General features: G+C 37.7%; 1 protein-coding gene across 1 annotated transcript in view; it reads left to right on the top strand.

The window, feature by feature from the left end:
- Positions 1-20396, top strand: part of LOC123306608 — a 26883-nt gene continuing 6487 nt past the window's right edge. The window contains exons 1-10 of the mRNA XM_044888683.1: positions 1-197; positions 9065-9146; positions 13729-13872; positions 15008-15220; positions 15825-16010; positions 17164-17304; positions 17370-17558; positions 18221-18430; positions 18570-18791; positions 18853-19089. Of these exons, the coding sequence (XP_044744618.1) occupies positions 9074-9146; positions 13729-13872; positions 15008-15220; positions 15825-16010; positions 17164-17304; positions 17370-17558; positions 18221-18430; positions 18570-18791; positions 18853-19089 (1615 nt within the window). The 5' untranslated portion in view covers positions 1-197; positions 9065-9073. The remainder of the gene's footprint in view (positions 198-9064; positions 9147-13728; positions 13873-15007; positions 15221-15824; positions 16011-17163; positions 17305-17369; positions 17559-18220; positions 18431-18569; positions 18792-18852; positions 19090-20396) is intronic.

The following is a 20396-nucleotide window of genomic DNA, read 5'->3' on the forward strand; positions in this document are numbered from 1 at the left end:
CGGTCACTAATTCAGTGTACTTCTCGATCTCCTGCTGGTTGCTGCGCGAGCGCGTTCAAAGAGCGGACCGCGAAAATTGAAATATAAGACGTGCGAAGTGACTTTTGACCGATTTGGAAGAGGGTTTTTCGGAGGATATTGATGGTTTTTGGAAGGTTTCCGAGGGAAGTGTTGCTTAGTTGATTCGTGGGTAAAAGGTGAGTTGGAGGAGTGTTTTTCTGTATTTATTTACGTTGGGACGTGCTACTTTCTACGTTTCAGTCGATTGTTCCTCTTGAAAATTGGATTTCTCATATAGGTACAGCATATTCATCGAGAAGGATGAAAAATTTGGGATTTTTTTCAACTAGGGATCCCAATCATAAAAGGGATATTCATACATATTCATATTCATATCATTGGAAATGAATGACGTTGTTGAATATCTGTCGTAGATGGAAATAGATTGAAATGAAGATGGTTGAGGAATAGAATACAGAGAGTAGAATGCGGAATATAATCTAGACCTTAAGCTTCAAAAGACTGACACCAAAATCATATGTACATGAAGTAAATTTTCACCAGGTTTTTCTAGCTCATTTCATACTTTCAAATATTGTATATCGAAACTATTTAAAACCGTATAATTTAACGTACACCTTCGAATTTTCAAAATATTATTTTCACATGTTACACGTGAGTCTCAATCTCAATTTTTCAATGTTTTTACTTTGACTGACTTCGATAAGAATGATAAACAATCTGCAATATACGTCTGTTGTGAAATCCTCTTAGAAGTCATATATCTCAATAATTAATCTCTTGATAGAATAGAAAAACCAAAAGCAAAGTATTTTGATTGCTTAATCACTATAAGTATATTTCTTCAGTCATCAATTACTACCTAGAGTAAACCTTAATCTATGAAAAAGTCCATTCCGGATCAAAACACAATTTAAAATCATGTCATACAGCGAATGGAAAGAGTTATTGATGAAATGCATCTATTCTATAGGTATATATGTATACCTCTTTGAAAAAAATACAAAAACAACGATTTCGAGATAAGTAACAGTATAAATAGGAACGACTAAACTGTGTATACACCGGCAGTCAACCACAAGAAACGAACTTATTTAATTCACTCTGTGCGGTTTCAGGTAAATGACCTGACATTATGATGTTACTTTGGGTAAACATAAACAGTAGAATCATGAGATTCTCCTCCATATTATTTTACGTTGAAACTTTGTAAAGAGAGTATCATTGTTTGGGTTATCTGATAAATTGTTGACATTTTACAATTTAAACTCGACTGGCATCTTTCAAGGGATGTATCTGAGAATGGGGATGTTGAAAAAAATTATCCCTTAGATTTTTCGCAACTATTTTTCGTATCCTCTATACAGGGTGGTCCAGATCGTAACCAAGAAATTTTAACCACGTATTCTACATCAAAAATAAGCCCTAGTTTGTCATATAAACATATGTCGAGAAATGTTTCCTCTCCGAGATACGGGGTGTTGAAATTATAGAAAAAAGAATTTTTTTTATTAATAACTTTCACACTGCTCAAAATATTTTTATGAAATTTGAGACATAGGTTTTGAGCGTCAAGGAGCACTTTTTGCATAATATCATTTCTTTTCTTTTCTACCAGTGGCGTCCGTACTGCAGCGAGACTGAATATTTTCACATAAAAAAATGATACGCCACTGGTTTTTCCGACAATAAAAATTACTGTGTAAATCCTTATTTGATTTGGAGCAAATTCGGTCTCTTGGCTTTTTGCTGTACGAGACACCGTTTCCGGTTAAAAAAATAAAACACAAAATAAAAATTTTGGCGATTTCTTCATGCATGAGAATGTGTTTTATTTTTTTAACCGGAAACGGTGCCTCGAACAGCAAAAAGTCAAGAGACCGAATTTGCTCCAAATCAAATAAGGATTTAAACAGTAATTTTTATTGTCGGAAAAACCAGTGGCGTATCATTTTTTTATCTGAAAATATTCAGTCTCGCTGCAGTACGGACGCCACTGGTAGAATAGAAAAGAAATGATATTATGCAAAAAGTGCTCCTTGACGCTCAAAACCTATGTCTCAAATTTCATAAAAATATTTCAAGCAGTGTGAAAGTTATTAATAAAAAACATTTTTTTTTCTAAAATTTTAACACCCCGTATCTCGGAGAAGAAACATTTCTCGACATATGTTCATATGACAAACTAGGGCTTATTTTTGATGTAGAATACGTGATTAAAATTTCTTGGTTACGATCTGGACCATCCTGTATATCAACAACCGTTTTGGTCCATTGTTCCCAGAAGCACAAATTTTTTTCGAGTGAAGTAGACTTTTTTCATTGCTTTTTCTAATGGGGTGTCATGCTACAATTAGACTTTCATTCCCTTGTTTCGAAGTTGTAGGTCAGAGTTATACAAGATTGTCTCTTGAATATTTTTTCTCTCGACTGCAGCTGATGCATTATCATTAATAACATGTATCATGGTCATACCTTACGAAACATAATCGTAATTTGACTCCAATTACTACACGCAAATTACCTTAGCAAATTGCACACAATGATATATTTCCCGAATTTTTCGAAAATCGCCTATTCTCCTCCAATACAAACGAACTATTTTTCAAGGTCACCCGATGGTTATTTTTAGTAGATCGGACGCTCGAAAATGCTAATTCTCGGCAATTAGCTCCTTAGCACCGTGAAAATGTTTTGTAGATCGTCCTCAACCTGAATCCGGTTCACGAAATGTAGGCTCGCATGCTTTTTCATCGGGCTCGTATATAAAATGAAAGTTTGCTGTGTGAATCGAATGAGTCACTCGTTCCACCATTGAACGGTAGTTCTGGTTGTGGTAGCGGTCGAAATGATGAAGGCAGATTGACCGGAAGAGATTATTCGAAATTGAAATCCACAAAATCCGTTTTAAACTAGTCATAAAACCAGGGCATTGTCAGGGATGGGAAAAACATGTACTATTGAACTATACTTGGACTAGAACAAATATTTTAACAGTAGATTCTTGAGGTCAAAAGAAACACTTTTTTCCTTTACTATTTTTTTCGAATCGGCTCGGTTAAAAAGATACAGGCTGTTGAAAAACCATAAAAAAATTATTTTTGGTTCTATCTCACAAACGGTTTTATCGAATGAAATAAATTTCGAAATATAGTTTTTGGTTTATTTGATGAATCTTTTTCGAACAAAAGATATCACCCACGTCTTCCTGTTTTCTCACCATTTCTGACCATTACGTACCATAAAAATACCAAAAATTCAAAGAACCCAACTCTTGAAACTAAGTTGGACGTTATCTAATGAATATTTGAACGTTTTGTGAAATAAAAGTATTCTCAACATTTTCTCGTATAATGCGCCGTTTTCGAGTAATTTGATATTCAAAAATTAAAGAGAATCTGTGAAATTTGAAAAATTGGTTACTTTGGCTTAATACAACTCTGTTTGAAAGATTCAAAGATGTGTAGGTATACTCCATTCACTTTTATTTTAGCACTCGGCTGGCCATTGAAATTCGACACATTTCACTCTGTATAGACGAAAATGTGGGGTTATGAAGCTTGTCAAAACATTTTTGGGTTTTTAAATCAACGCTATGTTGTCCATTCAATGTGAAAGTTTCTGTTATTACGTATTTTATCACAATGTCGAATCTCTTCGGAAAATATGGGACGAACATAATTGAAGTTTATACAAACTGATTGAAGGCATACCAAATCCAGTTATTTGCATGGAAAATACAAGGGATATATGCACTAGCTTGAGGAGAGTTAATGTTCGTTATCTTATTTGGATAAAGTTTGAATACGTTACATCAGTTGTAGATTTCAAAAATATTAACCCAAAGATGAAATGCATTGATGCATTGGTTGGGAATGGGTATCTCCCAAAAGAATTAACAGATAATTACAAGAATGTTTCATTCTTCAACAAAAATCATCTTGCATCAATATAAGTAAGAGGAATTAAAGGAAGTTTCAAGTCAAGATGAACTTCACAAAAATTTCACATGAATAAACAATTAACAGGACATCTGGCGCGTATTTGTTGCTGTTCATCTTAATACATTGATATAATAATTAGGTATTTATTGGTACCTTAAGACATTTACAATGTATAGGACAAGTCAAATGAAAATTAGAAAAATCAATTTTCGTTAACTTATTCTACGATGACATTCATCGAAAATCCTGTAGTAAACTTTTCGCATTAATTCACTCAAACATAAAATTCTCAAATGCCACCACTTTTTTGGGTCTCCCAATAGAAGGAAATTCTTTTTCATCCTCTTCATTCACAATCCTTCTGATTGTGGAAATATTCAGCTGAAATATAAGTCGTTTAGATTCAGATGAAACATTATATAAATTCTCTTACATTGAATATGTTCACTACCGTCTGACGTATTGTGGATTTTAGAATATCAGGGTATAACTATTTGAATGAGCGGACCTGAATTCTAAATAGCACTTCCTGAAACCCTGTCTCTTTTTTTCAATCACTTTCGGCATTTTCGTAATAAAAATTGATATTAGTTGTGGCAACGGCGTTATGACATTAACGACATTTCATGAGTGCCAACCTTACTCCGTTCTAGTTACAAAAACTTGAGAAATTCCATGGCCAACCGACTGCTGAAATAAATTTGAATGGAGTATATGGTGTATTTTCAAACAGTAATCCTTTTATACATTTCTAACTCAAGATCTCTTTCTTCTCTGAAACTTAATTACCGAAACTCATCTTCCCTCTTGCCTGAAGTAGATCGATGAACCAGAGTTAATCTGTTAGATTATCTAACGGAAATAATGCTTCGGATTTCTTCCTATTTCAGCGAGAATAACCTCGGCTCTATGTTGATACTCATTTGAATGCTACGGTTGTTTAAGTGTGTCGTTAATATCAGTCAAACTAATGAGGAAGTTTCACGCCTGAACAACCAAGGGTGTCTTCGTTGCATTCAAGTAATTTCTCCTTGTTCGTTTATGACTGATGCAATCTACTTTCGAGAGGAACCCACCACTTTAGTGTTGGGTAAGAGAAGCTTCATCTGATACGGATCAGAAGTGACGTGGAGATGAATCTCTGTGCTAATATATTTTCTTGTCTATGCTCTCTGGTCTGCTTGAATTCTCGGAAAAGCGCTTTCGCTTTATAGTTGAGAAAGTTCTCTGTTTATTGGGATGGTCGATTTCTATGCCTACCAGGTGGAAGATTCTTGAAATTTTGTACGAGGATGTATTGATATCTAGTTAGCCTATACCAGTTCCATGCATAAAAAAATATTGCGTTACCATAGCAACGAACAATAGCTCATTAGAAGTGTCAGTGTGAAGTTTGAGGTCGAAAAAGTAAACCAGAGTTACGCAATAAATTAAAAGAAAGAAGATGTCCATCGAAATTGTGAAAATCGAAAAATTGGAGTATCCAGCCATCATCGAGTACTAGTTTTGAAAAGGTTAATTGGTGAGCAGATTTACGAAGATATGCTTAATACCCTTGGTGATCAATCCTTCGTATGCGATTGTGAAAAATTGAAATGCAAGCTTCAAAAGAGGTAAATTTTCCATTGAAGATGATGACCGATAGGTAAGCCCAGTTTCTGTGTCAGTCCCCGAAAATATCAATGCAGTTCATGACATAATTTTATCAGACCGTCGAATTAGGCTAAAACGGATATCTGAAGCACTGAATATTTCATACGTACGCGTTCATCATATAGTTCTCGTCAATTTGGACATGAGAAAAATTGCTGCAAAAGGGATCCCCAAATGTTTGAATGTTGACCAAAAGCGTGCAAGGGTAGAAGCATCGCGTTCGATCTGTGCTCGATTTGAAAACGATGTAGACTTCTTAAACCGAATTGATACTATGGATGAGACTTGGGTACATTTCTAAGATCCAGAAACAAAGCAACAGTCGATGGAATGGCGACACTCTGGTTCTCCACGACCTAAGAAATTTTCGTGTCCAAAAATCTGCTGGAAAGGTTCTTGCTTCAGTTTTTTGGGATTGCCATGGAGTAATTATGATTGATTTTCTGCATAAAGGTAGAACAATAATCGGAGATTACCATTCGACATTACTGACCACTTTACAGGAAAAAATTCAAGAGAAAAGAAGCGGAAAGCTAAAGCTAAAGCTAAAGGTGTTTTGTTTTTGCAGGACAACGCCTCTGCACACAAATCTCATGTTGCCATGCAAAAAATTCTTGATTTAGGGTTTGAATTACTAGAAAACCCCCCTTATTCACCAGATTTGGCTCCATCCGACTATCATCTCTTTCCTCAACTGAAAAAAAATTTAAAAGGTCGTAAATTTTCTTTCAACGAGGAAGTAATAAAAGCTGTGGAGGTCCGGTTTGCAGATCAAGAAAAAACATTTTTTGAATGGTCTAGGGACGTTGCAGGTTCGCTGTAATAAATGTATCCAATTAAGATAAGAATATGTTGAGTAATAAAATATTTTGACATTGAAATTTTGTTTGGCTCTAATGTATGCTAAGAATTTTTCAATACATCCTCGTATCTTCATGCTAAATCAGCAGTAAATTGCCAATGACTCGATAACTGTTAGATTAAATACTCGTCACGTCCAATATTGACGCCCACGCAAGCTATCGCCCATAAAAATGTTACGCAACAATGCATTTTACATCATCCATCCGATTTTCAAAATATACCCAGCAAGTGGTTTTCGCAACTCAGCGGTTTAGATTTACATTGCCCAATTATTGTTCGCTGAACCACGCTGGAAATGGCATGAGAAATGGGCCTGTTTTGCATAAATTTGTTCGATGCATGGAAATCACAATAGATTTGGTGAAATTCCACGATGTACGAGGGAAGATCCAAAAGTTACAATACCGAAATTCATGTCGTGTTTTAGTCATTTCTGTCCTGCTTTATAAAGAATAGTTTTCCGGTTGTGAGATGTGAGCCTAACGTTGTCTCAGGTTGTGGGTCAGATATTGCGTGTCTCTTAGACTGTGAAACGTTCTTAAACCGCTAGTCAAATTTAAGTATATTCGGTGAGAAAAGCAATTCTTCTATACTAGCGGGAATGAGTTTAGTTGAAGCTATTTAATGAGAATAAACATCAGGTGGAATGATACCGTAATAAGTGCTTTATCATTCTCGACGTACGTCCATTTCGTTTTCAATGCTCCACCCTGTATACACTCGTGTCGTTACTGTCCTTATCGCGGTGATAAACCCTTTTGAAAGTAAACTATGTAGTAGGACGATAGATCAATATGGATGCATAGTTAACCTATGAGTTTCAAGAGAAGGGAGATTCCATTTTTGAGTCGTGAATAAGAGGTTGAGCAACTCTTGACAAGGATACCTACGTATTGTATTCCTCTACTTGAAGGAGTGTCGTCCATATAAATTCCACAGGACATCGTTTTGCATATCATGATGTGTTTCTGTTTATTGATGGAGTTGCGGTATTTGAAATAGTCACAATAGTATCAAATTGTAAAAAGTACATCCAAATAGGGATGAATCCCCCCCTGAAAAGTACCCCTAATGAATCCGAAGAATCAAAGGAGCGTCTGTGACATCTGCAGTGTCACAGCAATTACACTGCTTACCTGACCCACCGCAGACGTTACAACACCTCGCCAATGCTTCGATGGATATTTGGCAAAAACATTCCTTGAACTTTCGTTGATAACCTCTTTGAAACAATTCCGAAAAGAGAAAAAAGAACTACGAAGAGCCCACACCTGAGATCAAACCTTGATTTCAAGTTGTTTTTAACAAAGGGAGACGTTTTTCAAGACTTGTATACTGTTCGGCCTTTTAAACTCTTTAAAGGGTTGCATTGCCTTTAATGAGCGGTTTCGGACATGAGTTTATTTGACATAAAGCACTTATTGTATGGTGTTCTGTCATCACTAAAAATATTACACGACATTTACGTTCCACCTTGTATATGAGCTGGAGTATGCTGAAAACTCAAACCTGAGAGAAAAAATGCATTGCCGTGTGTTATTACTTCCTTTTTCTGAAGTGATGAGTGTATTTCAATCTAAATGACTGCGTCAGGTTAGGATAAAATTCCGATCTCCGATTTTTTCACGTTGATAAGCAGTAATATAGTATGAACAGCATGATCATTGTTGCATTTTTGCTTTCACATAACCCGTTGAATAACTTCGTTGCATTTTTTCTCACTCTCTGCTCTCGCAACTAATGATTTACATCTCCCGGCACCTGCATCTTTCGCGACTTATGTAAACCCGTAAATTAGGAAGAATAACGGAAAGATTCAGAAGAAAATTACCAGTCTTCGACTCGCGTAGCAGGAAGACAGGAAATCGAAAAAGTTTTGTAACTTTCTCTACTAGTTTTCGTCGGCGCATTCTTGACATATTGTCCGCAGCATACTTTTTCAGCCATCGCTAATCATTGGCCGTTCCGTTATGTTGTTCCGATGTAGAAAAACAAAGGACACACGGATCTGCATGCCACTGTCCAACGATCACAACGTTCAGGGACACTCTGTATGGAAACGAAGCTCCCGAAACCATCAATATTTATAAGTACGTCAAGTCAAGTGTGTTTCTGTATGTAAGGACCTGCAGAATGTCAAAGAACAAAGACGCATATATCCTAAATTTGAGAAGAACGTTCGTAAACATACAAACCTTCGAAATAACGCATTTTTTCGAGATGGTATTCGAAAATTGTCTGAGTGGTGGACACAATACTAGCCATCGATCACAAAAACGCACCGAACTTATTTGTACACCCAATATGTACATCATTCTTCAAACGCCTGATCTTAAACGTAGTCTTCTCCAAGCAGAACAGACCCCTGCTTTCACGAGCGCATAATGAATGATAATTAAATCATTCAATATCAATCAGATATATGAGCCTAGACCATTATTACTAATCACCACTTAGGTCGGATTTTTTCAATTTCGAATACCTGCTACTGTGCAAATAAAATTGTATATCTAGAAAATAATGCAATAATTGGAATGGATGAAACGATGCAAGGCTCGGTAAAAGCTTTTCCTCTGTTACAGGTCGGCAGAATGATTATACACTGGCAGCTGACTTTCGGCGTGTTGCTGGTCTTGTACATTTCATCGGCGATTGGCAGAAAAGGTAAGTCGAGAAGTTCGAAAACACAACGAAGTAGATCTACACTGCGCAAAAAAATTAACGCACATTCTGAAAATCTCAATTTTAATGAAAGTTAACTCTACATTGACTTTATAACTTATTTTTTATGTTCTCTCGGGAAGGTTTTGAACGAAACAAGACACATTAAATGGAAGAAAAATTCAGGATTTCACCGAATCTTATGTGAAAGAAGAGAAATGAACAATTTTCAAAATACTGAAATGCTGATAAGTGATTTGATACTTGGTATTTCCACCCCTTGCGTTATTTACAGCTCGGCAACGACGGGTCATACTCAAAATGAGTGATCTTAAAATGTTCTGATCTAATCCTTCCCAGATTTCTCCGAGTTGGATTCCTAAGTCATTAAGAGTAGCTGGATGATTTTCTGAACTTCTCAGCCTTCTATTGAGGTTGTCCCAAACTTGCTCAATCGGATTGAGATCTGGACTTCTTGCTGGCCATTCCATTCGAGAGACTTCAACCTCTTCAAGGTAGTCCTGAACGATGCGCGCACGATGGGGTCTGGCATTATCGTCCATAAAAATGAAATTTTCACCAATGTATGGGGCAAATGGTACTACATGCTCTTCAAGATTGTTCCTTATATACTTATCAGCATTCATAGCTCCATTATCAATGACCACTAGGTCTGTGCGAGCAGTCGAAGATATTTCACCCCATCCATAATCGATCCTCCCCCGAAACCAATAGTAGGTATTCAGGAAATTGCACTGAGCATATCTTTCATGTGGACGTCTGTATACAAGGAAACGTCGATCACAATGGTAGAGGCAGAATCTAGACTCATCTGTGAAGAGAACTCTTTCCCAATCGGCCTCTTCCCAATTGATATGCTCTCTCGCAAAATCCAAACGCGCCCTTCGATGGGACGGGGCCTCTTGACGCGACACGAGGCCTTAAATCATATTCTCTGAGGCGATTTCCTATTGTCTAAGTGCTAATTTGCACCTCATGAGTTTGCTCAAGCTGAATTTGAAGGAGGCGAGCGGTTGCAAACCGTTGTCTCAACGAAGAAACTCTCAAGTAACGTTCTTGAATAGCAGTTGTTACCCGTGGTCTACCCTGTCCTGGTCTTCGGACATTCATGCCTGTCTCCCTGAATCGCTGCAACATTCTGGACACACTTGTATGGGAAACTCCAAACCTTTCTGCAATTCCTGTGTATGTCCACCCTTCTTCTCGCAAAACTACCGCTTGGGCACATTCCTCTTGGGTCAAATTGCGTGATTCGCGTTGCATAGCGATCGAGTGTAGAAAATCAAACGAAAGAAAAACTATTGATCGATAGAATTGATCGAGAACAACTGATTTTAGAATGGAGCCAATACATTCAAAATCTGATAATATCATCTTTTTTTATTCCTGCTGGGAAAAAACATCTGTATTGAAGAAAACTGTTGAAATTGGATAACATATGCATGCATAATTCTGATAAAAATAATTATCATTGAGAACACCTTCAGTTGAAGAATAAATTTGAGATTCCCATAATGTGCGTTAATTTTTTTGCGCAGTGTATTTGTTCGGGAATGTATTCGTATTCATTCTTCAATAATTTGTAACCCAAAGGTGAAATTCGTCATGCTAAGATGTATTTAAAATTTTTTTATGTTGCTCGAAAAGAAGCTCTAGTTCCAAAGTGCCTCTCATAAATATCGTACCTACTGTTAAATGAAACGATCAGATTTAGGATAAGATAAATGATTCTGAGGTATAGGTACCAATTACATATCGAAATATCCTGTAGATTACCTTTTTTTCACCATAATCGATTATTTTATACGCCACTTTCATCATTAATCTTCCGTGGAAATGCTGAAGAATTGAAATTTCGTATGATGTAGAAACAAAACATTCAAGTATTATTGCACCAACTGTGTGTTCCATAAAAGACCGTAGACATTCGTGTTGTGGCTGAAAAGACGATGTTACAGGTTAAATAGATCCGCTCCAAATATGACGGTAATGATGGAGTGGTTCATTAAAAAAATTTAATAGACTTGAGCGTCAATGAGATATTGAGGATACATAAAGAATTATTCAATAATAGAAATTCGTCTAATTGAGTTATGAATATTCCGTGAAAATTCCTACTGACAATTTGCGCTTTCCATTAGGTATACAGGGTGGCACACGTGAAACAATTCACTTGGAATATTTATAACGAAAGGAAAGTTTGTGGGAAACGCAGGGAGATGGGAATGGGTCCAACAATTCATGAGCATATGAGGTGACAACCTTCTCAAAGGGTGGGGTCATAGTTCAATACGAAATTTGACAAAAATGGGGTAGCAGCACATTTATCGAAGTTTCTTGTGTTCCCAGTCTTTAATTATTACAGAAAACGGAAATCCTTAAGTTATTATGGGTCACACCTCAACCTGACCTTTCACAAATTCAGATTTCCTACAGCAATCATTCCTCTCATAAATGCCAAATACCTAGATAATTTCAGCACTGGTAAAAAATAGGTAAAACTAGAGAGAAGAGAGAGAATAACAGCATCAATGATAAGTAGCAACGCGATCCTTGACTTTCTATTTTTCAACTGAACAACTAATGCTATAATACCAACCATCAGTTTTGCGCAAGATGAGTTAACATAAATTGCACGAAGTCTCATATCATACCACTTCTCTCAAGTATTCACCTTTTCTCGGTGAATTGTCAAGTCCATACAATGTTGTGAATGTAACGAATGGATGTTTTCCATGTTTCAGGAGAGGTTGCTTTCTTGAATTGATCCACCTTGTTATCTGGGTTAATCATGCAAGATTAACCTGATCACTTATACAGAGTGCATCAGAAGTGACTCACAAAATTCCTATCTCCAGTATTTACTATTCTTTAAAAAATACTTCAACAGTTGAATTTTTTTAAGAAATACTACGCAACACCACCTTACTTTATTTCAGTTAACTTCACTCTGCTGCACTCTTCTCTACTCTACTCCATCAAAATCCACTGTTATCTTCTCTACCCTATCCTACACTAGCCCCAACGTACCCTATTCTGCCTTTCCTTGCTCTACTCTAGACTTCTCCACTCTACTCTACTCTATTCCATTCTACTCCACTCACACTGTACTCCAATCTACTCTATCCTACCCTACCTTGCTCTTCTCTGATCTACTCTACACTACTCTACTCTTCTCTACACTATTATATCCTACTTCTCTACACTAAACTCCACTGTAATCTAGTCTACTCTAACCTACACAACAGTGATCTTTTGTACTCTACTCTACACTACTTTATTCCATCCTTTTTCACCCCACTAACCTCCACTGTACTTCAGTCTACTCTATCCTACCCTACCTTGCTCTTCTCTGATCTACTCTACACTACTCTACTCTTCTCAACACTATTCTATCCTACTTCTCTACACTAAACTTCACTGTAATCTAGTCTACTCTAACCTACACTAGAGTGATCTTCTCTACTCAACTCTACACTACTCTAGTCTACACTTCTCTACTCTACACAATTCTATTCCATCCTTTTCGACTCCACTAACCTCCACTGTACTTCATTCTACTTTATCCTACCTTACCTTGCTCTTCTATAATCTACTCTACCCTACTCTACTCTTCTCTACACTATTCTATCCTACATCAATACACTAAACTCCACTGTAATCTAGGCTACTCTAACCTACACTACAGTGATATTCTCTACTCTACTCTACACTAAACTCCCCTATATTTCAGTCTACTCAATCCTAACCTAACCTAACCGTGTGTCAATTTTAAAAGTCCACTATTTTGGTCTAAACTTGTTGCAAGAATACATTTAATTTTTCCTTGGTTGGATTGAAAGCATTTCTGAGTTGAATATTTCGAAAACTATTAAAAAATTCAAATGGGTTTTCGAAAAACTTGAATGGAAAACCTCGTTACTCTCATCAAAAATTGTTGAAGTTTTTTTATCGATGTCGCATAAGTTAACGACGTTTTTATATATTTATGTATCTTAAATGTTTTATTTATTAGTTATTGAACCTTGAAACCAAGGAGTGTCTGCAATACCTATACAGTGGAAATTATGTAGTATTAATTGGTATTAGAACGGTGAATCAAACAAATAGCAAGGTGACATCTTTCGTTTCACGGTCAACTTGAGTGTAGGTACATTTCTATAGTTCTTAGCGTAGTTTCAAACGATCGTGATTTTTCACCAAACTTTCTGTTGGTAATATTCACCAATACCTTCGATGACAATGATGACATCACACAGGAATTGACCGTATTTTATCATGAGGACTAGAAAGCGTTTCAGTGAAGTTGGAGGTGGTGCCCCCACCGATAATTGAATATAAGACTGACTCAATGACATTCTTGAAAGATAAAGGGATCATTTTCCGGTGTACCTACCTAGTCGGGGAATGCTGGGATAGGTCATGAGCCGCAACGCTGTTTCAGTGAATATTTATAGGCTTGTCCCCCCTAGCGTTTTAAAATTCGAATAAATCAACCATTACTTAACTTTATTTATGCCTTCGCCATTTCTTTCAGCACAAAAGTATATACATTTTTTTTCAGAACTGAAATCGACGTCAAAATGCCCTATGTTGACAGAATGCCCTTATAGGGCTCAACAATGTACAGAAGACAATGACTGTGCTGTAGATAGCATATGTTGTAAAAGTCCTTGCGGAAAAGTTTGCACCAAACAATTGTTCACTGGTAAGTGGAATCTTCTGTTAAAATATATGTACGAGTCAAAGACTCACCCTGTATATAGTTGAAAAACTGATCTTTGATTATCCTGTGTAGGATTATTTTCTTTGTCTCTTAGTATATTCTCACTTATGAAACAGTGAATGCTAACAGCCTGATACTCATTCATTGAAACGAAAAAATCGAATTGTTCTGGTAAAACTATACAATTTTTTATTGTAGATAATAAGCCCTCATAAAGTGACAATTTGTTTACTACAGATAAATTACAGATTATTCAACAAGCAGCATGCATTAATTCTTCCTTGATTTGTAAACATATTTCCTATTATACAACCTGAACGTTGTCAAGGTTATCAATTTAATTGATTACGTGAATAATTTTTTCGCATAACTGTGGGTCTAATTTTCGAATTGCGTGAAAGTTCAAGTGAATAAACCATTTTTTAGCTATTATTGAGTTCGTAAAAGTCAGAATCGTTATAGGACAATTATTATAATGAGCATCTCGAAGATTTTAAATTACCTCCATTAAATATGGGATAGTTTACTTTTTGTATTTTGTGTTTGTGTATCTTTTTCTCATTATTCATTTCAATTTTGAACAGTTTTTTCATTTTGAATGATAAATGTACTGGTTTTTCCCCAGATATGGACCATTTGTCATGAATAATTCAGCCCAAAATCTAAACCTACTATCAACAAAAATCCTTTCGTCCTAAAATATAATACAGGGTTTTTATCGATAATTGTGACGTCTCATTGGGCGTCAATTTTGAAATTCTATGAGTTCGAAACCATAGACCTATTAATGTTTAATAGGTCTATGTATATACGAAGCCTTTTAGTCAGAAGCAGTAAGAAGTAATTCAAGGCCAATTGCGATGTTGCAATCATTTATACACTGTTTATTCTTGAAAAAATCTAATATAGGTGATATTTTGAATGAAAGATAATAAACGGCACTTTTCAGACGTTTTACGAAGTTAGGTACAGACATAGACATATAGACTCTATGTCTATGGGTACAGATCTGGGAAATATTCGTCGAATTCAAAAGTATCCTTCTGACTCTATGTTCCAATATTTTCCAGCAAATCATTTGAAAAGAATAAGTTCGTTATTTGTACTTCATTTTCAGGGTGTGAAACGCTCAGGAATGCAGCGTCAAGAAGGGCTAAGTCCTTGGGGGCTGATGGAAAATCAGTCAGGGCACCAAGATGTAACAAATCGGGTGGATTCGAACCGATTCAATGCGATAATGAAATAGTCAGTTCTTGTTGGTGTGTTGACGAGGCGGGATTTGAGTTAGCAGGAACTAGAGCTCCTGCTGCTGCTCTTGTTAACTGTACAGGTAAATTGATAAATCAACTTATTGATTCTGTTCACTTTCTGGAATTCGCCTTCCACTACTGACAGATGTAGGTGGCCAGTATACATTCGACGTGTATTGATTCACCCACCCCTGACAGAACACAGAATTCCATACCAACCTTCTGTGATAAAACGTCTAATTTCTCCATAGTTTGTTGTTTTTTTAAATTTCTAGAATCTCGATTATCATAATTGCCACATAATTACTAGTTCTTTGAACTTGAATTACGATTTTATATTGTGGTCTCTGGGAAATACCAATCCACAATTGACGAATTCGACATTGAATTCAAAAACAGGGAAACACCCATGTAATGAAACGTTTAACGTTTATGATAATGGCGAGAAAGATATGTGGAACAGAGCCTGGGACTCTCCTTCAAGGCCACAAACTTGTTGTTTTCACCTGCATTGTATAATTTTTTGGATTGTAGAAGTAAAAGAAAGTTTGAAGTGAATGAAAGTCCGAGCAGCTAATATTTATTTTCTATGCTTTTCGAACCATCAATTTTGTTGGTTAGATTACAAAATTTTTCTCATATTACAAAGCTAATAAGATTGTTGAGAAGTTTGAACATTTACAGCACCCAAACCATGCGCCGACCACACATGCAGGATGTTTTGTCCACACGGCTTCGCTCTTGACAAAGACGGTTGTCCTTTATGTAGATGCAGAGACCCATGCAGCGATGTAAGATGTCCAAATGCTTTGGAGTGTCAGCTTGAAGATCTGGCTTGTGCAGACCCACCATGCCCCCCTGTACCAACTTGTGAGTGTTTATACATCTGTCAATCGATGGATAAGTTATTGATCATTCGATTGAATATTAGGGCAGATTCTTCATTGAAGTGTTTGTGGTTTTATCGGTAAAAATAATTTCTTGCATAGAAATCAAAATTCGTTTCATGCAGAGAATATAACTGAACTGTACTCTATGGTCGGAGGGCGAGTAGTTGTGAAATTGTCTTGTCAGTCCCAGGGATGTAGAAAAAAAGTATCGATACTTATATATTGTATCGTTATCCTTAGATCTTGATATTTCTATGGCAAATTATCCATCTATTCGTGCTCTTCGAATTTATTAATCCTGAGCAGGAAATCAAGATCGAATCGATATGTCATGTCAGATGCCAAATGTCAAGTTTCGAAAACCACTATTAGGAGGATCAGCAAATACCAAGGATGCAAACATCCTCGATTGTATCGGATAATCGAATGTAATTTCGGAAACAATGAGCTGTTTCGACCATTTGGGCGTGATTGGGCTTCTTCTGCACGACAGACGTCCGTGAACTTTCGCGTAAAGGAGAGTCGTCTCTTCACAATGAAGAATTCGATTCCCATGGTTTCGACCTCAAAAACACACCTATCACGATGTTCGTATTTGAATAAGATGACATTAAACGGATTCTGGGCATTTACGCTTGCAACAGTCGTCGGTAATTCTATGTAGGTCGGAGTTCATGTGAAGACGAGGGTGGGTCTTGGTATTTCTTCATTGTTCCTACCTGCACGAAGAGAATCTCCAACGCCAAATTAAGCCAGACCTTGGCGTTAGGCGGTGATCACGTCGAGGTGCATAGAAATAACAAGGCGTATAGATCTTTACTCTCCTTTTAAAACCACAGAGTTTTCCTGCTCTAAAATAGGGATGTCCATTGAATATATTCCATGTCGCAGCCATAGAAAAAAACGAGTTATGCAATTCAATGAGCGAAATTGTAAAACGGCTCCACTCCGACTCGAATATTCGTCAACACAAAGATAAATAGACCTACGCGAATGGCGGGATGAGTAATGGAGTTCGATGATGTGTTCGGTTATAAATATTCATGATTTTTTTAATGATGCATTTGTACTTGAACGTCTTCGATCCGCATCATGGACTTCCTACGATTTGTTTACGTTTTTCGTCGTTGCAGGTAAGAAAGGAAGGAGCCTCGAAAGTATATGTCCTGTTGGAGACCCGTTGAGGATAAGCGAAACCGTGAGGCCTTTTTTGTGCGGTAACGATCCCGGAAAACCGACGTGTCCACCGATGTACCAATGTTTGGTGCAGAAAGGTAAATGACGCAGTTTTTCCGTCGTCTCAAATTGATATTTTCAGTATTTTTTTTTTTTTTCGTAGGTAACGACTACGGCGTCTGCTGCCCAGCGTCTCTCAAGATCCAAAAATCTGGAACCTGTCCGTCATCGGAGGGCAATATCACCGATTGCGGTTTGCCGTGCTCACACGACCTGGAATGTCCTTCGATTCAGAAATGTTGCAAGAATGAAAAATGCGGTTCAACTTGCATACACCCTAAAAATGTGACAGGTAAATCTTGTATTTCGACTTTTGAAGCGAATAGTTGAATCGTTGTTCTCTCGCTGGCGGCTCCATTGTATTTATTTTTCGACGACCGGATGTTCAGATCCAGTAGCGTTGGTTCGACAGAGATTTTCAATCTACGAGAACTATATACGTTTACACCATGTTTCGTTAATCTAAGTACGAAGAAACAATGACACATTAATCTGAGGTTCACACGCAGAACGTCATTGTTCAAAATTCAATGTCTATTTTTTTATGAATTCTATGGTCAGAATGATTGACAAGACATTGACGGCAGCTTGAAATAATTTTTGGTCTATTTTCCCATTATTTCACATTTACGAAGCGTGAATATAAAAGTGTGTAGCCAGTATTTCTAAATTCAATTGAAAGCATGAGAATTATTGTAGAAAATAATATTTCATTTCTCAAATTGAAAAGTCAACTTGATCTATGTAACTCGGAACACGGTAGCTGTCAGAATGACTCGATGGTTTTCATTCTGGTCCGAATGGAAAAGTTAATTAACAGGAACGTCAATATTCCACCTTTTTCTTAAGGATTTTTAGCGACTTTTTCCGATATGGCAGCGTTAACTGGAGGAAACCCATTTTTTCGGATTCTCTTTATCGATGCACAGAACTTATTCGTTCCACGTTCCACAGAATGCATCCATCAACGTTCCCTATCCGAGATCCTATCTGTCAGTGAACGAGAAGGCAGGGGGTACGTTCCACAATGTTCGCCAGATGGCGAGTTCCAGCCGATGCAATGCAGCAGGAACGGACTTGTTTGTTGGTGCGTAGACAGGCTGGGACGTAAGATAAGGGGATCTATGGGACCGTCGGATAGCGTGGCCTGCGACGTGTACGAGAGTAAGTGATTTTCTTCGTTTCATACTCTTCTTGAATGGTCACTTTTTCGTATAATTCCTAATCTTTAAGCAGGAATTTCAACCTGAGGCAGATCTGCCTTGTTTGTAGGTATTTCTAGACCCTTGTATTTATCTTGCAGATCGCTTCGATACGGCCAGGAGCTTGAACAGTATGGACAACAACTGTCAAAAGTTGGAGTGTGCCGCCATCTGCGAGTACGGTTTCAAACTGGACGAAAACGGTTGTCACACGTGCAAATGCGACGATCCCTGCGACGGTTACGTATGTCCAGAAGATGAAGAGTGCATCAACGTCAAAGACGCTTCCTGTTCAGATTTCCTGTGTCCCACCTTGCCAGTCTGTAAGTGAACTTTGAATTTCCCAGCTTGTGCGGATAATTCGAACCCCGATTGTCTTTCAAGGTCGACCAAAGGCGGTGTACGCCAACCCCTGCGAGAGAGGCACACCCCTCACAGACGACATCAGCGGCGCTCCAGTGGCGTGCGCGCTGAAAGATGAGGACGGGACGGTATGCCCATCGAATTACGAGTGTAAGGCCGTGATGGGATCGACCCAAGCGGTCTGTTGTCCGACGACTTACGAGCTGGAGGCAGAGGCTTCTGAGGGCATCGATGTTTCAGATGGGAGGACGCAGACAAGTGAGTTCGGTTGTTGATTGAGAATGAAGGTGGGCTACGCCAATGCTATCCACAACCTACGGCAAAGCTCCCCCTAAACCTATTCCAATGATCCCCCCAAACATACGCCAATGCTCTCTCCAAAATTAGGCCAATGTCCTCTCCAAACTTACTTCAATGCTCTTTCCGAGTCTACTCCAAAGCTCTTTCCAGAATTGCGTCAATGCTCCCCCAAAACCTACACTTAATGATTCCTCTAAACTTACGCCAAAGCTCTCTGGAACCTAGGCTAATGATCTCTCCAAACTTAATCAAATGCTCTTTCCGAATCTACGCCAATGCTCTCTCTCCAAACCTACCACAAAGCTTCCTCCAAACCTACGACCATTCTCTCTCCAAACTAACGATATTGTTCTATCCAAAACTAAACCAATGCTCTCTCCAAACCTGCCACAAAGCTTCCTCCAAACCTAAGCCAAATCTCTCTCTAAACCTACGACAATCCTCTCTTCGAACTAACGCCATTGTTCTATCCAAAACTAAACTAATGCTCTTTCCAAACCTGCCTCAATGTTCTCTCCAAACCTAAGCTAATACTTTCTCCAAACCTACGCCATTGTTTTATCTAAACCTACCACAAAGCTCTCTCCAAACCTGAAACAATGTTGTTATCAACCCTAACCCAATGTTATCTCCAAACCTGAGCTAATACTCTCTCCAAACCAACGCCAATGCTCTCTCCAAACCTGCCACAAAGCTTCCTCCAAACCTAAGCCAAATCTCTCTCTAAACCTACGACAATCCTCTCTTCGAACTAACGCCATTGTTCTAACCAAAACTGAACTAATGCTCTTTCCAAACCTGCCTCAATGTTTTCTCCAAACCTAAGCTAATACTTTCTCCAAACCTACGCCATTGTTTTATCTAAACCTACCACAAAGCTCTCTCCAAACCTGAAACAATGTTGTTATCAAACCTAACCCAATGTTATCTCCAAACCTGAGCTAATACTCTCTCCAAACCAACGCCAATGCTCTCTCCAAACCTGCCACAAAGCTTCCCCCAAACCTAAGCCAAATCTCTCTCTAAACCTACGACAATCCTCTCTTCGAACTAACGCCATTGTTCTATCCAAAACTGAACTAATGCTCTTTCCAAACCTGCCTCAATGTTTTCTCCAAACCTAAGCTAATACTTTCTCCAAACCTACGCCATTGTTTTATCTAAACCTACCACAAAGCTCTCTCCAAACCTGAAACAATGTTGTTATCAAACCTAATCCAATGTTATCTCCAAACCTGAGCTAATACTCTCTCCAAACCAACGCC

The sequence above is a fragment of the Coccinella septempunctata genome, chromosome 2 (assembly GCF_907165205.1).
Source record: "Coccinella septempunctata chromosome 2, icCocSept1.1, whole genome shotgun sequence".
Classification (NCBI taxonomy): domain Eukaryota; kingdom Metazoa; phylum Arthropoda; class Insecta; order Coleoptera; family Coccinellidae; genus Coccinella; species Coccinella septempunctata.